General features: G+C 41.0%; 1 protein-coding gene across 1 annotated transcript; it reads right to left on the bottom strand.

Moving 5' to 3' along the window:
* Nucleotides 1-11,447: 11,447 nt before the first annotated feature.
* Nucleotides 11,448-14,607, bottom strand: LOC119731435 (EGF-like repeat and discoidin I-like domain-containing protein 3). Its single transcript, XM_038204605.1, has 4 exons — nt 14,418-14,607; nt 12,774-12,908; nt 12,264-12,478; nt 11,448-11,594 (listed from the first exon to the last, which is right to left on the bottom strand). The coding sequence occupies exons 1-4, from the start codon at nt 14,605-14,607 to the stop codon at nt 11,448-11,450; spliced, it is 687 nt and encodes a 228-aa protein (XP_038060533.1).
* Between the last annotated feature and the right edge of the window lie 499 nt (nt 14,608-15,106).

The raw sequence follows: 15,106 nt of genomic DNA, 5'->3' as shown, positions 1-15,106 counted from the left end.
TGTCTAAACCTCTGACTGTCACTGCATGGTGATCGAGTCAGGCAGGCAGTGCAAACATGTATTGCGAATTCCCAAGTACCTAAACAATCTACCCATCGCATCAACAACGCCTGTTGATAAAGACACCGTGATGGTGTCGCAAGCTCCTGATACGAGCTCTGTAACTCAAGTCCAAAAAAGGTGTCTTCTCTATATTCAATTTATTCATAATTACGTTAAATATACGTTCCTTCTCGACGATAGAAACCGGAAAAAATAACACGTTAAAAGACAGTAATTTGTTTACTTGGTATTAACAGTGTGTGAAACCTTCCTTTTTTAAGAAATTAAGACCAGAAGTGTAGAAAGCTTCAAAAACAAAATTTCAATATAATGTCAGCCATTTTTATTTCTACAAATTTATTTAGTAATTATTATTTTTAAACTACCCTTCATTTTCGCACCATGCATGTGCAAACGGGGGCCGTCTATCACAGCACTGGACGGCAAACTATACAAGACTTTTTTGTGTCACGTTTGCCTGAAAATTACGCGAAACGAGCGTTTTCCCTTTGGAATTTTGTTTGTCAGTCTCTCTTTTTCAAAAGACGAACATTTGGCAGAAGGGACATGATGTACACTGCCATGCGAGTGATCGGTTCGGAATAGAGGTTACTGACGAAGCTACTTTGTTTACAACCGTTACGCTGTTCAGCCGATACCGATTCCCAAGACTTTCTAGCGGCTTCTCCATTGATTATAATGATTGCCGTATAATACTCATGATCACACCAACAATACCCTTTTTCATTGAAAACAACTCTAATGATATCATTATTCGTCCTTCTTTGTACCGCTGTCCGCTGCACAAGAGACACAACCAATAATTGCCTCTGCCCGCCGCATTTTGATAAATCTTCATTTTCAGTCTCGGTGTCGGGTATTAGTGTTTAGCAATGCTATTCAATAATTCAGACGGATATATCAAGTCAGTTTGCGAAGTTTAATCTCAATTTACCTAATTTTCAAGGACAAATCTGCGATGGCCCTATAGCCAAATATGTTTCTTAAGACATATTCTGACTATATGATTTTAACAAAAAAATAAAACAAATATGTAAAGGGCTTGACATGGCGGGGTCATGGTGCGTGTGCCCTTGGGCAAGGCACTTTGTCACTCATTGCTTCTCTCCACCCAGGAGTAAATGGGTACCTATGAGGGCAGTGATGGTTATTGTGATTGAATTAGCTTTCTTGCGCCTAACAGGCAGCATCGAGCTGTATACTCCCCAGGGAGCTGAGATGGTATATGGAATGTTTGATTGGCCCAATGATTAGGGGCAATAATAATGTAAAGCGCTTTGATCTTAGTTAAAAGCGCTATATAAGAACCAGTTATTATTAGATGTCATTTTGTTCCGAAAGTAAGTGTCGCAAGAAGAGACTTCTAACGTACGTGATCACAGAATATTTCATGAAGTATTTCTTTGTTTTATTCCAATTGACGACGAGTCTATCTTCAAGAAAATAATTAGTCTAATGAACATTTCTTTTTCAGCCAAACAGCTCATCGGCCTCAAAATGAATGATATAATTAGTGAGCGACCAAATACCGGATAAGCGAGACCCCGAGTATGAGGGTTAAGTGACATTGAACAGCCGTCATATTGGCAATTATCATATTGAGTGGTCAGTTAATATGGCTTGGCGAGGACATCGTATATTGTTGGTAAACATCTTTCACATCGCGAAGGAGCACGGTTCAACAATATATTAAGAAGATGCAAGGTCAAATGTTAACAATGCGAATGTACATGGTTCAAATTGCAAGGAAACAAGGTGCGACATTGACATCAAGCATGACTCATGGTCCACATTGACAAGATCGAACGTTACTACATTAACAAGATAGATCGTTCACAATGACAAGAAGCAGCTTCCACACTGCGAAATTAAGCAACGTACAACGTGCATATTGCGAAGGTTAAACTTTCATACTGCGACGTTTCAACGTTAATATTGATAAGGGTAACATTGAAGTGTCGTTTCAGGGACACTGTATCCCCCTTACAAGTATTTAGGCTTCTTTAAACAAGTTCATGACGTTTGTCTATCCCACTTGTTTTATAATTGATTTGGTTCAATTTTGTCTGCCTTTTTGTTTTCAGTTAAATCAATCAAGCTCGCCGTTTCATTTAGTTCGTGGGAAAAAGGTAAGTTAAAAGCCTTTATTAACATAGTTTATTAACAGTTGAACATTATCTAATTAAACATTACACTGTTCAAAATCAGTCATTATTAGCATTACATAATTTGGCATGCCACACAACGATCGGCACAGTTTCAATTTAAAACACTTTTTTAAACAACAAAATTCATAACCAGTCTGTGGAGTTAATGTTTTAAATATTTAAAATACTGAAGTATAAGTAAAGTTTAAAAAGGAAAGTAACGGAATAAAAGAAGTATGGAAAAAATGTAGTATCATGACGCCTATAGGTGTCGTCAGACAAATCACATTTATTCCCCATCATTTTAACTTATGTTCATTGAATGAACACCACTAAGGTTAAATGTGTCGTCGAGAAATAGTGGTGCTGCACTTTCTCAAAAGCAGCTTCAGCGAAGTTACAGTTTTTTTACTGGCATAATGAGTAAAATTTGAGGCTTTGCATGGTGGAGACACTACTGATTGAAAGGTGTGCGGAAACACCATGTGGGAATCATTTCTTAAATTAAGAGCATGATTCTGACAAGAACCAGAAATAAAATAAACTCGACGTTCCGGTCAGGAGAGTGATTATTACTGGCATTATGGTTGATCTAATTGCAATGTTACGGCCCGTAATCAACGAATTGAAATTCAAGGCTTACTAAATAAAAATTAATTGAGGGGGTCGTGTCGCTTCCCATGGAATTGCCCAGATAAAGTTATTTGTGATTTTTGATGTATTCAAATAATGCTAGCTTCGTTTCCAGACCCTAATAACTTCTTGTCTATCTTTCCTATACAAATTATTCGTTTGGTTCCGAAGTGAAGTGACTTCAGGAAACACAACACGCCAAGCGATTTAGCTGAGGTTAGGGTGAACGTCATTATCTGGAATAACGGGATATAAACTAATCAAATATTTGGAGAATTTGAAGTAAAATAATGGTGACTTACCAAAGACGCAAGCAACAAGTGACGCCAGGGCAAGACGCCGCATCCTGATGACAGGCTCGGTTACTACCTTTCGATAAAATTTAATCCGGTTTGGTTTCCTACTGGGTTCGAAATCCAACGCATCAAATGTTTCAAAATGTAGATATTTCACCACCAGACAACACGTTTTGCCGGGTACATTCAACGCACTAATCATAGGACTAACGAGTGCGATTCAGCATTACGCCCGGGCTGGAGCTCAGGCAGGCTCATTGATGCACGGTCATTGGCTACTAAGATTAATATTAACGCTAATGCATATTCATGCACAGGAGCCTTGCGATGAGGGAGACCTTTGGGAAGACTAGGCTGGTTCCCGCTTGCATAATATGGCGACCTGTAGCTAGTTCCCATTTAACTGTGACGTTGTTCGATGAGGAGGCGCTGGCTGAGGGTGACGACGGTGTGCTGGATGAAGGAAGCGTTGTTGCGGAGGTGCGGTTTGGTCATTAGGGATTGGGTGTCTTTGATATTTCTTTTGGAAACTGGACTAGCATAATCTCTTTTATTGTTTCCATTTTCCCTTAGACCAAGACATCGCGGTGTGCTTGGTTTGCGAGACGTGGAAGTTTTTGGTGTTGAAGACTGGATTCTCGGTGGAAGGCACTGGTGAGCAGGTGTTGGGTGCTCTATTTAAGACCGCTTGGAGTCTGGGTGCTGTTGATTAAAGGCGATGGTAATTATCAGTATGCACTCAGACTCCAAGCGCTCTTAAACAGAGTGATTAATACCGACCAAGCACATATTTATTCCCATCCATAAATACCTTTTCGCTCAAAAAAATCTAAAATGTTCGGTCAAAAAAACCCCGATTTTGTTCAGCAAGTTCACTTCATGTTTTGTAAAACACCCCTCTAGCTAAATAATGGAGTGTCCAGCTCGCGAGTAAGATGTCAACAACTCCCTTTAAGGAGATTGTCGCGCGTACTGCGCGATGTCGCGCAGAATGCACATAAGGCGTTCTCATGCATCCCCTGGATATATTTTTATAACCTACTTTTTGTAATCCTTATGGTGTCTAGTGAATGAATTTCGATGTTCCCAAGATCAAATATCGTCCCATGGGCTTCATTTGGCGGCCACTCTTGGCAGCCAACTTGGCTCTCGACAAAAAAAAAATCGATTATTGACATAACTTTTGAGCCAGGCATCATAGGGAGACATTCTTTACCTCAGGTTTCAGCTGCTGCCTTTCAGAACGCCCTACGAATGGTAAAGGCTAGTAGAGTAAACAGAAAAATATCAGGAGTGGAGCCGCTAAGGCGGTTGGTGGTGATACAAACCATTCCCTCGTAGCTAGCAAAGCGAAGTTCATACCAAAAAAGCCTCACCACACCAAGACTATGGATCACCTACCGCGAATTGTCACCTTCTGCATCAACAGCCCAGCGAGGACTCAGCAGTTTGACAATCTTAGAGAGGCTCTGGCATAACCTACAGGCGGTGATAACAGTTGGAATCCAAGTGGTCCAACCTTCGTTATGATCTACAACCTCACCACTTCTTCCTACGGAAAGAGAGAACGTAGGAATGCTGACTGGTACGAGCTGGGAAGAAAAAAAAAAGTGACAAAAGCCAAGAAAAGAGCTCTCCTTGCCCACAAGAAGGATCCCAGTCCCAGCACATAACATATGTTCCAAGGCCAGGGCCGCAAGAGACCAGTGATGCAAGAAGGCTGTATGAGGGCATCAAGAAGGCAATGACCGAATATCTCGATAACGACACTGGTGCAGTCCAAGACAGGAGAAGTTACCACCGATGCAGCTGATACAAGATGCAAGTGTACCAGTCCTGTGTCCTCGTACACTCTTGAACGGTTGTGAAGCCTGGACAACCCATGCTGGTCAGGAGAAGAGACTAAAGAGGTTCCAACTCCGATGCCTCAGACGTACCCTCTGCATAAGCTGGCAGGATCGAGTGACAAATACGGAGGTTTTAGAGCGTGCTGGTATCCCGAGCATGTTTGCTCTCCTCGGTATGAGACGTCTTAGATGGCATGGGCCATGTCAAAAGAATGGACTTGGGTCCACTCCTAAAAAATATCTCCTTCATGGAGAACTTGCTGAATATACATATTATATACCATTACATAGTGACGCCATCATAGTAGTAATATTCCAGTGGACAATTATAAAAGACTAAAATATCTGTAATTGTAATGCGTACACATTACAAGGTATGAGTACACAAAGCAACAGTGAAGAGAAAATTGTTCATATTTTCGAGCAACACGACAAGCTAGAGAAATGATAATCAATGACATTTCATCGTCATACTGAACGTCTAGTCACGTCAAGAAACTCATCATAATCAATCTGTTGATGCACTTCAACTATTGTTCCTCCGCCTTCTCAAGAGTTTTCTGCAGCAAGTCAATGAGTGATGGAGAATGATAGGTCCTCATCACCACACTGGCATTATCCAACACCACACTGAAACTATGCTATGATTGTTGGTTCACTATATCACCATTCCAGCTAATACTACAAGATTAAGGCTACATCTGAATTTGACTTCCTATGGTGCCTAGCTCAAAAGTCATGTAAAATAACACATTTTCGAAATCTAAAATGGCCGTCACGATGGCCGCCCAAATCATGAAATCATGCTTTCGATCGATTCCGCTCGCCCAAATGACCCCTAACAACATTTATTTTTTTCTTCCCATGATGCCTTGTTAAAAATTTACTTCACGTACAACTGATTGTTGTCGAAATCCAAGATGGTCGCAAAAATGGCCGCCATATTATAAACGTAACACTTTCAATTGATTCCTCACACCCAAATTAACCCGAAAAAACGTGTTCATTTGTCTTCCTATGACGCCTGGTACAAAAGTTAGGTCAACAATAGACTTTCGTCGAAATCGAAGACTGCCGCCAAGATGGCCGCCAAATGAACCCCATGGGACAATATTTGATCTTGGGAACATCAAAATTCATTCGCTAGTCACCTTAAGGATTACAAAACAGTAGGTTACAAAAATATATCCAGAGGGTGCATGGGAACCCTATCTTCCGACTAGACTAATTGGGCGTATTAAAATATGGTTCGGAAGCAAATGAACTTTCTGGCGAATTGTATCAGTGCAGGACAAATCTTGACAGTATCAGCGCGCTTATAGCGCCCTCTTGTGACCGAAGAAGATCTAATGACGGTGTCACATGAAAATCCGACTCCTATGGAAATCGGACCCCTTTTTCCCTTTTATTGGTTAACCCTCGCACGTGGTAGGTCTCTCTCCACAAACGATCCTAAAAATAGCATATTAAGGTACTCACGCGTGTGCAATCCCTACCAATGAGTCCACATTTCATGGAGTCGGATATTTTACGCTACAACGGCACTCCTCTAACCTGAAAACGTTTCCACCCGCAACACCTATGTTCATGTCACCGGTTCCATAGCCACTTAATTACAAGAAAATGTCCACTGTTGACCACCGTATGTACGAGTGATCGGCCTTTTGATCTTATTTTGTACAACAACCTCAATGAGCTGGTTTTTAACAAGGAGGTGAATGACTATCAATTGCATTGCGTGAGTGTGTCTGAAGTACGTGGCGAAAGCGCAACAGTTCATATTTTGGGAATGTTCATAAATTATCACTGAGTGACCACATGAATGACCACTTCATCACTTCCTATCAGGTTTAGGTCCAGATATGTATTTGACCAAGTTTGACATTAGTTGGACCATTAATTGGGGGGGGGGGCTTGTAACTTTAAAGAAAATGACCACTAGTAACCACTAGGTAACCTTTGACCCCAAATCGTCACCGACACCATGATTGTAACACTCCACGTTTTAAACCATATTTTTGTTTTAATTATCTGGTTTTTTTTTTTTCACTTTTATACATTATTCATCAAGGCCTACTATCGAACGATGTTTCAAATTTCCAAGAGCTTTACTTTAATAATTACGCTAATTATCCATGGCAACCTTTGCGCACAAGTGACAATTTTCGTTTTCACGAAGTAACACTCAAGTTCCATTAACCATTGTAATGTATGACGCGCACTCTGCTCAAATGCGAGCAAAACGTTTTCACGAAGTAACACCTCCTTCTATGAGAGGTGGCGCGTTGACCCGAAGTAACACTCACATAGTGTAAGTTGTAGGCCTGATACATTGAAGCGTACTACTTGATGTCTCAAAACCGCCAAATTCACTGGTTTGACTGGAATCCTGCTGCTGCACAATTTTAACGTGTTTTTAGATGGGGTTATGATCGAGAATAAACTTTATGTGGCTTCTCTGGACTCCCATGTATTTGCACTAAGTCTAGTCGGGCACCATTTGCAGTCATCAGCGGACATTTGAGGCAAAAAATTCAGGTATATTTTTTTGGCCTTAGATGCCGTTTCCCCGATTGCTAGATTTTACTGGTATGTACATCGGTGGTGCTTCGTGGTGTCCCTGACGAAATGCTTAACATCATCTCAGGTAGGAGTTCGGTCGAGAAAGATCCTGTCCAAATTTCGCTGCAATCGGCAAATGTATTTTGGCAGTAGCATTTTAAAGGCTCATTAGGAGAAAGAAAGGTCAGGTTTGGTCGGGTCTGGTCAGGTCTGGCTTATTAAAGGCTAAATCACAAGAGACAGTCAGTCCGGTCCAGTCGGTCGGTCGGTCAGTGCGTACCTCTGTGCTAGATAAGTGCTAAGAGCACTGTCACTAGGCTGGCCCTCTGGGACCAGCACAAACGTAGTCTTGAATTATACACGAAAAGCCGTGAGACACCTTAAGAGATCACTAACAGTAATAAATGATATCTAGAGACAACACAACACTGCAGGTGCACGCTTACACTCTATCTAAAGTGCTTTTATTAAATGAGAAAAGATATGCCGAACTTTCTCTATCGTGTCTTCTACTCCATATTCATTTAATTTAATGGGCTTGAAGGTAATGGCCACAATTTGCAGAAGAATATTTTTTTTGCCGTTTCAAGAAACAGTAATACAATAAATCTGAGGCAAGTTGTTATAAAAAAATTAAAAAAAATAAAAAACCGTTGAAATTATGCGCAGTAGATATAATGCTTTTGAGAAAATTGTGACAATGCATCTTCAATTTCTCATGCACAAAACAGGTTTTTGTTGACAGTTTGATGGTTTGATCCTTACCATCCCGAGGAAATGATGGTAAATTCCTCTTGCATGGAAAAAGACAGCATACCGGGCGCAAATGATTTAACAGGATGCTTAAACATTTTATTTACTTACAATAAAGTGGGATATTTAAGAATAATTTGACAGTTTAATGTTTGAATGTTTGCAAATTGTGTCGATTACCTTTAACCTCTTCATATTTTAAGGGAAAACAAGAAAAAGAACAAAAAAACCGAAAAGAAAACAGTTTGCTGAAAAAATATAGCCAGTTCATACTGTTTATCTATTTCCACCAGGTACTGAACTAATGTATATGCTTAACCATGTTGAAAAGGACACTTAAGAAAGAGTAATAATCTATATAATTATGCCCATTTCTATATTAAGAAAATTAATATATTATACCAGGTTTGCTAATATAATGAAGTAAGCTATAATTATTGGATATTTCAAAAGTTTCATGCAAGATTTATTGGAATTGTACAGTGTTGTAGAACAAAATAGTTTGCAGTTCATAAATAATATTCATTCCATTGGTTTACGAAGCGATTTTGAGTGGTAAATTATTTTGTATTGACTCAAATTTACCCACTTCAAATAGCGCCCTCTTATAGTGTCCGCAATACTTCAACAATAATTTGTGACGATTGAAGTAATTATTATCGAAGTTTCACGTGCACTTTCATCTGGGGATTGTTTTCTGGGTCCAAAAAAATCCCGACAAAATGTCTGACATTTCCAGAGAAAATGATGAATACGCTCGTTTGTTTTCATGTGGCGCGTCAGCCATTTTTGCCTCGCCTTTAAGTATTTCTAGCAGTGAAAAAAATGCCATTTGAACTCAAAATGAGACCGTCACTTTTCAAGGTATAGTTGTGTGCACGTTTATATTCCACTTGTCACCAATCTTTCCATTGATTATTATTTCTTGAGAAATGCGTTTTTAGAGCCCAAAAGAGCGCAACCGGCCAAAAAGTGTACCTTTAGGAGTATTGTATTTTGAGTGAAAAAATGGCATATTCTAGCTTGTCTTGCAAACATTTCCCTTTTACCATTATTCTACTATAGGTTTTCCCAGCCAATTTCGCAAAAAAAGCATTCAAAATTCATCTTGATAGTCACCAATTTGAAGCGAAGTAGCATCCTGCTGTCATTCCCGTGGTTCGTATTAGATTTGAGGCGTTCAAATTCGTTTTAAGACCTGACATTTTCATGTTTAACACATCCTAAATTGTAGTTATGTCATTCAGTTTAAGTGATCATTCAATTTAGCAGTCGGTTTGGTTTAGGGTTATTTGCATCAGATTCTTGTTTTCGTTTTCATTTCCGCGCATTCTATTAAGCACTTTTTGCGTCCAAAATAAAAGTAAACAAAAGTAGACGATGCGAGTCTTTTAATTTCTTTCATCTTTTCATTTTTTTTCTGCTTCAGGTCGTGGTCCATTTTTGTGTTTCTGGCCCCTCCTCTTTGCAGGTTTTTCTGTCTGCCAGATCTGAGATACGTTGCTACAATTGACCTGTCAGTAGATCTGATTATGGCCAGCTTATCTGCAAGTTCAAGATCGTCTTGGGCATTGCCATCGAAAGCTTCGATCAAACGACCAGGGTCTACATTTGAATTCTCATGTAACGCCCATTAGCCCGCATATTGATATTTCTAGGGCTTCAATCTAACAGTTTGCATGGTGATCAGAGCAGTCGCAGAGTCTTGATGGACGTCAAGGGCGTCCCGGGTTTTTTTTCTAGAGGGAGGCAAAACATATTCCCCCCAAAATGCCTGTATTTCCCAGCATATTCTCGATTTATCAGTTTAAGAGGGGGGCACGGACATCCCCCAAGCCATTAAATTTACAGCAATATGACTTCGCGCCTCTTTTTCTTTTCCTTTTTTCCCCTCCCCCCCCCTCTTTTTTTTGGAGGGGGAGGGGGCTTTTTCCTGGGGAAGCCCCCCCTTGCCCCCCCCCCCTTCCAAATTGGAACGAAAGCACTCAATCTTATTCTAACAAACAACGGAACGACATGGACCTATTTCGAATTAATTTGCTTACTTTACACATATGCTTGCTTAATGGTGAATTCGAATGACCAAACTTACACAGCTTGAAGCTCCGGCGAATTTGGATGCTCGTTTGTGCAATTTTAATTTGAATGCCGTATTGTTGAAATTGCATGATTTAAATGTGAAATCGCATGCTTTTCATATGAAATTGATTGGTGTTTTTAGGTAATTGAATGTTGATCTCAACGTGCATTCAAATTCGTGGTGCATGGTCACCAATTTGGCCGCCAAATCTGCTAACTTGGCCGGGAAAACCTATACATGCAAAAATGATATTACATATGTAAATACATACCATTGTACTTACTGATTGTGCCACTAAGAATCTAAACAAAAATATGGAAACTCGAAATAAGGTAACTTTAAGCTTCTGTTAATCACCAGTCTTTATCCAACTGATTTCTTTTACCGGCATCAATGTAGCATGGGAAACCCCTGTCTCTAATGCTCATTGGAAATTTGACAATTTAAACTGTGGAAAAGTCTGTGCCATCAATCTTGGTCTACTGTTAGATCGGTTTCGGGCCCTTCCATCGTAGACTCAGAATGTAGGAGGCGGAAACAAGTTCGAACGGGGGTCTCTGGAAAAGCACATGAAATGCAAATGCCGTTTTTTTTGTTTTGTTTGTTGTTTGTTTGTTTTTTTTTGGGGGGGGGGCATGTTAAAGGTGCATCGGATCATGTGCTTTTAGTGCATCCCCCCTCCGTTTGAGCAAAGCAAAAACATCGCTCTAACTCCTGAGTAGTGTGAATGACAACTAACTTGTGGAAGGTTCAGCTCAGTGGATTCTATACATTTTGAGCGAAAACAAAGAAAATACACAATATTTGTGTATTTCTACCAATGACACCATTTCTGGCAGGGAACTGGCCACCAGTTCTATCCTCATTTTGAGCGAGGATTTCTTGTTAAATCGGTAGGTACGTTTTCTCGGTAACTGCAGATCCTCCTATGTGCATTAATGTTTTGACTGAAACATTCTTAAAATTTAACACCACATAATATCTATGACATACACATCCCTGCTCAAATTTGTCGAATTTTCAGCGAGCATTAGAGCAAACTTTTCCCGCGCTACGAACGACGGAATTACTCATGACTTTTGCAGCCGATGACCTCAAAGCGCATACTGCAGTGCACGCTCCACTGAGTAGGCAGGATACGCAGGAACCTGGCCTGGAAAGCCTTCGGGAAAGTGGTGGTCACGTACGTATTTCTGTCTGAGTTTCCAGGGAACTGTGGAATAAACAATATGGATATAATTTACAAACTAGCGTTGAAAGTTGGGAGGTGTTTAATCTCTATTGCCACAGTTTTCATTACCGTGTTTTTCCGACTTTTTGTCTGGAGCTCAGCCTGGAAAATTCATTTCAACCTCGCTTAAATATGATAGAGCAGGTAGCGTACTGGTAGCGTACTGCCTTACACTACGGGAACGAGGTACTCACCCCGATGACCGAACGTGAAATTTGAACTCAATGTTAGAGGAAATTATCACCATATTTTTGTTTCAAATCTGGGTCTCAGGACAATCTCATTTGTTGAAGCTTTATTACAACATTATGCAATAAACATTACGAAATTGAAAATGTTTAAATGATAGCTTAAGACAGTTTTTTAAGGTATAATTTTAACTACTACTTTTTAACTAACTGGTTTACTTTTTATGTGGTTTCGATATTTTGTAAAGCAATATTTTGTAAACGCTATATTAAGAATACTTTAAACTGTAAGATTGGGAAAATATTTTTGTTTAAACTGTAGTAATATCATTATAAATTATCATTGTCAACAACCTGGTACTCACATCGTTGTAGCCCATACTCTGTCGTTAGAGCGCCCTAATTCATTCATAAATATGACTTATTATGTCCTTCATTAATAGAAATGTAATTAATTACTAACCTTTGTCGGTGCACTTTCTCCTTCTGCGTTGACGTTAGTCCATTCCTGGCCATCGTTGCTATACGCAACCTGGAACTCAGTCACCCATTGACGGTCACGTTGATCGCCACGCCCCTGAGTGATGAGGCTAGTGATGATCACAATGCAACCGAAGTCGACTTGAATCCACGGATTTGGGTCACTACTTCCTGCACTAACCCAGCTAGCAGCATAGACTACAGAGTAAGCAGATAATCAAATCCGCTAAGCATAAAATGATTCTTAGCACATGTGCTTCAAGCACTGTACAAGGCAGCGGTCATGCTTACATAGTGTGGTAATTATGGTTCTCGGGGTAGGGACCCCACGCAATCACCCCCCCCCCCCCTGGAAAAACAACGGTAGAGCCACTTCAACTTTTGACAATTGTTGTCACCTTTGACGTATTATCGCTTTAAATTCCTACTGTTAGACTTGTCTTACGCTTTGTCCCATGTGATGTTGGTGGATGAAATAAAAATAACAATTTACCTTCAGTGTTAAGCCGAGCCTTTCTGGGTGCATGGTCGGCCAGGTTGCCCCAAAATGACGAAGCTGTGATGCTTGCATTAGGGATGCGACCATCTTCCATCCCAAGGGGTCCAGCCTCAGAGCACTCCAAAACATCTGTGGCAGGTTTTGATAAATACATTCATTCAGGGTCGGGTATATCGTTAATAATCGCACCTGTCTTTTTCCAAAAGAGTCGTTTTTGTACATGGACTTTACAGCCGGGGCGGATTACGCCCTCTCATGATCTTAGAAAGAATATGAAACTTGGTACGTCTAATGAACAAACTGATGCATTGACGTTGGAGCTCCATCGAAGTGTTTTGTAAATTATGATCATCATGATAGTGTTCCTCATGTCCGTCAAACAGTGGCGTAGCCAGGAATTTTTCAGTGGGGGGGGGGGGGGCCGCTGGGGGGGCTGGAACATTTCATGGGGGGGCGTCAAGCAGGGGCGTCAATCGCTTCTCAAAAGAGGGGAGGGTGGGGACATACCTTGATCATAACTGATGCAAGCGCGAAGCGCGAAGCCCTTACGGCGTGGGGTTCACGGCCCGCTTAAGGGCCCCGAAAAAAATTGGATTCTAGATGTTCTGTGGTGTGATTTGAAGCAATTTCTTACGACTTTCCTCCATGCTTTTACTAATATTTTCTTGGCAAAAGATAATTATTTGAACATCGTTTTCTAGGTTGGAGACATCGAATCAGCTATCGGTATTCTGAGCTATTGGCGTGGGGTTCGGGGCCCGCTTAAGGGCCCCGAAAAAAATTGGATTTTCGATGCTCTGTGGTGTGATCTGAGGCAATTTCTTACCACTTTAACCAATAATTATCTTAGCACAAAAGATAATAATTTAAACATAATTTTCGAGGTTTTCTCAGCTAAAGGCATAAGAAAATTTTGTGAACATTGTTTTCGAGGTTGGAGTCATTGAATCAGCTACCAGAATTCTGAGCTATAGGCGTGGGGTTCGGGGCCCGCTTAAGGGCCCCGAAAAACTTTGGATTCTAAATGCACTGTGGTGCTATCTGAGGCAATTTCTGACCACTTTAACCTATATTTTCTAAGCAAAAGATACATTGTAGTACATAATAGGGCCCTGTAAATGAGACACGAGTTCAACAATCGGGGGGGGGGGGGACATTTGATATTGTGTCCCCCACACTTCAAAAGGTGGGGGGGGGGACATGTCCCCCTGTCCCCCCCCCCCCCCCCCCCAGGATTGACGCCCATGGCGTCATGTAGATCAATGATAATTTTTTTAGAAACTCAAAATCTCAGTGGGGGGGGGGGGGGGCGACTGGGGGGCGACAAGGTTTCATGGGGGGCGGTCGCCCCCCCCCCTCCACGCCCCCCCCCCCCCCCCCCCCCCGTGGCTACGCCACTGCCGTCAAAAGTACGTACTCTATACGGTCTTTGGATTTTGTTTTGGAGATCCCGGGTCGAACAATTTGACATTTATTTTGGGGCGAACGCTACGCTCGATTTTTACTAACTTGGTGTTAAGACGCCGCTATACATCAGCCTAAAAGCCCATCCTCAACACAACCAACGGGACGAAGTTAAAAGCTGTTTCGGCATTCCAAAAAGTATCTCTACATAAAAAAAATCGCACCTAAGCCTACCTTTCTTACAGGGGACATGAACAAGCACTTTGACCGCGTCAAGTTGGTCTCGAAAGACGTCCAGTTGACTATACAACGGACGGAGAGCTGCTTCGAGAACCGAGTCGGGGTCCCCGTGGGCGTGTGCGGCTGCAGCAAACAGGCAGCACTGGGCCACCACGGCAAAATGAGCTACCAAAAGGTACTTCATCTTCATCATCAGAGACACAAAATGACGGAGAGCTGCTTCGGTATTTTTTGTGACATGTGACATGTAAAGTTTGAAGTACAAGTTTCATCCAGGAAGAATGTGTAGTTCTGTTGATAATAACTGGTGGCATACAATGTGTGATTACATTCCCGTAGGGCTTTGAATTATGACGTCACATGTGACGTAATGACGTCATGATGACGTCACAACAATTTTCATCTATTACTATATTTTTGTTTGTAAATAACAACTTAGCCATAGCATACATCGTTGAAAGCAAGTTCACATCTTTCACCAATTTTAAATTAAACGCACATAATATATAACAATTAAGACCCTGGATTATTCTATCGATTCCTGCAAACGTCAAGTTCAGGTCTCTCACGGTTAAATTTATATTGATTTTCAAAGATCTATTAATTTTAACGTGACGTCACGTGACCCATGATGACGTTATCGTGACGTCACTTCAATTTTCCTCTATAAAACATCTCAGTCT

This window comes from Patiria miniata, unplaced genomic scaffold, assembly GCF_015706575.1.
Source record: "Patiria miniata isolate m_02_andy unplaced genomic scaffold, ASM1570657v1 HiC_scaffold_23, whole genome shotgun sequence".
Classification (NCBI taxonomy): domain Eukaryota; kingdom Metazoa; phylum Echinodermata; class Asteroidea; order Valvatida; family Asterinidae; genus Patiria; species Patiria miniata.
Note: the sequence above shows the minus strand (reverse complement) of the source record. Positions and strands in the feature narration are given on the sequence as shown.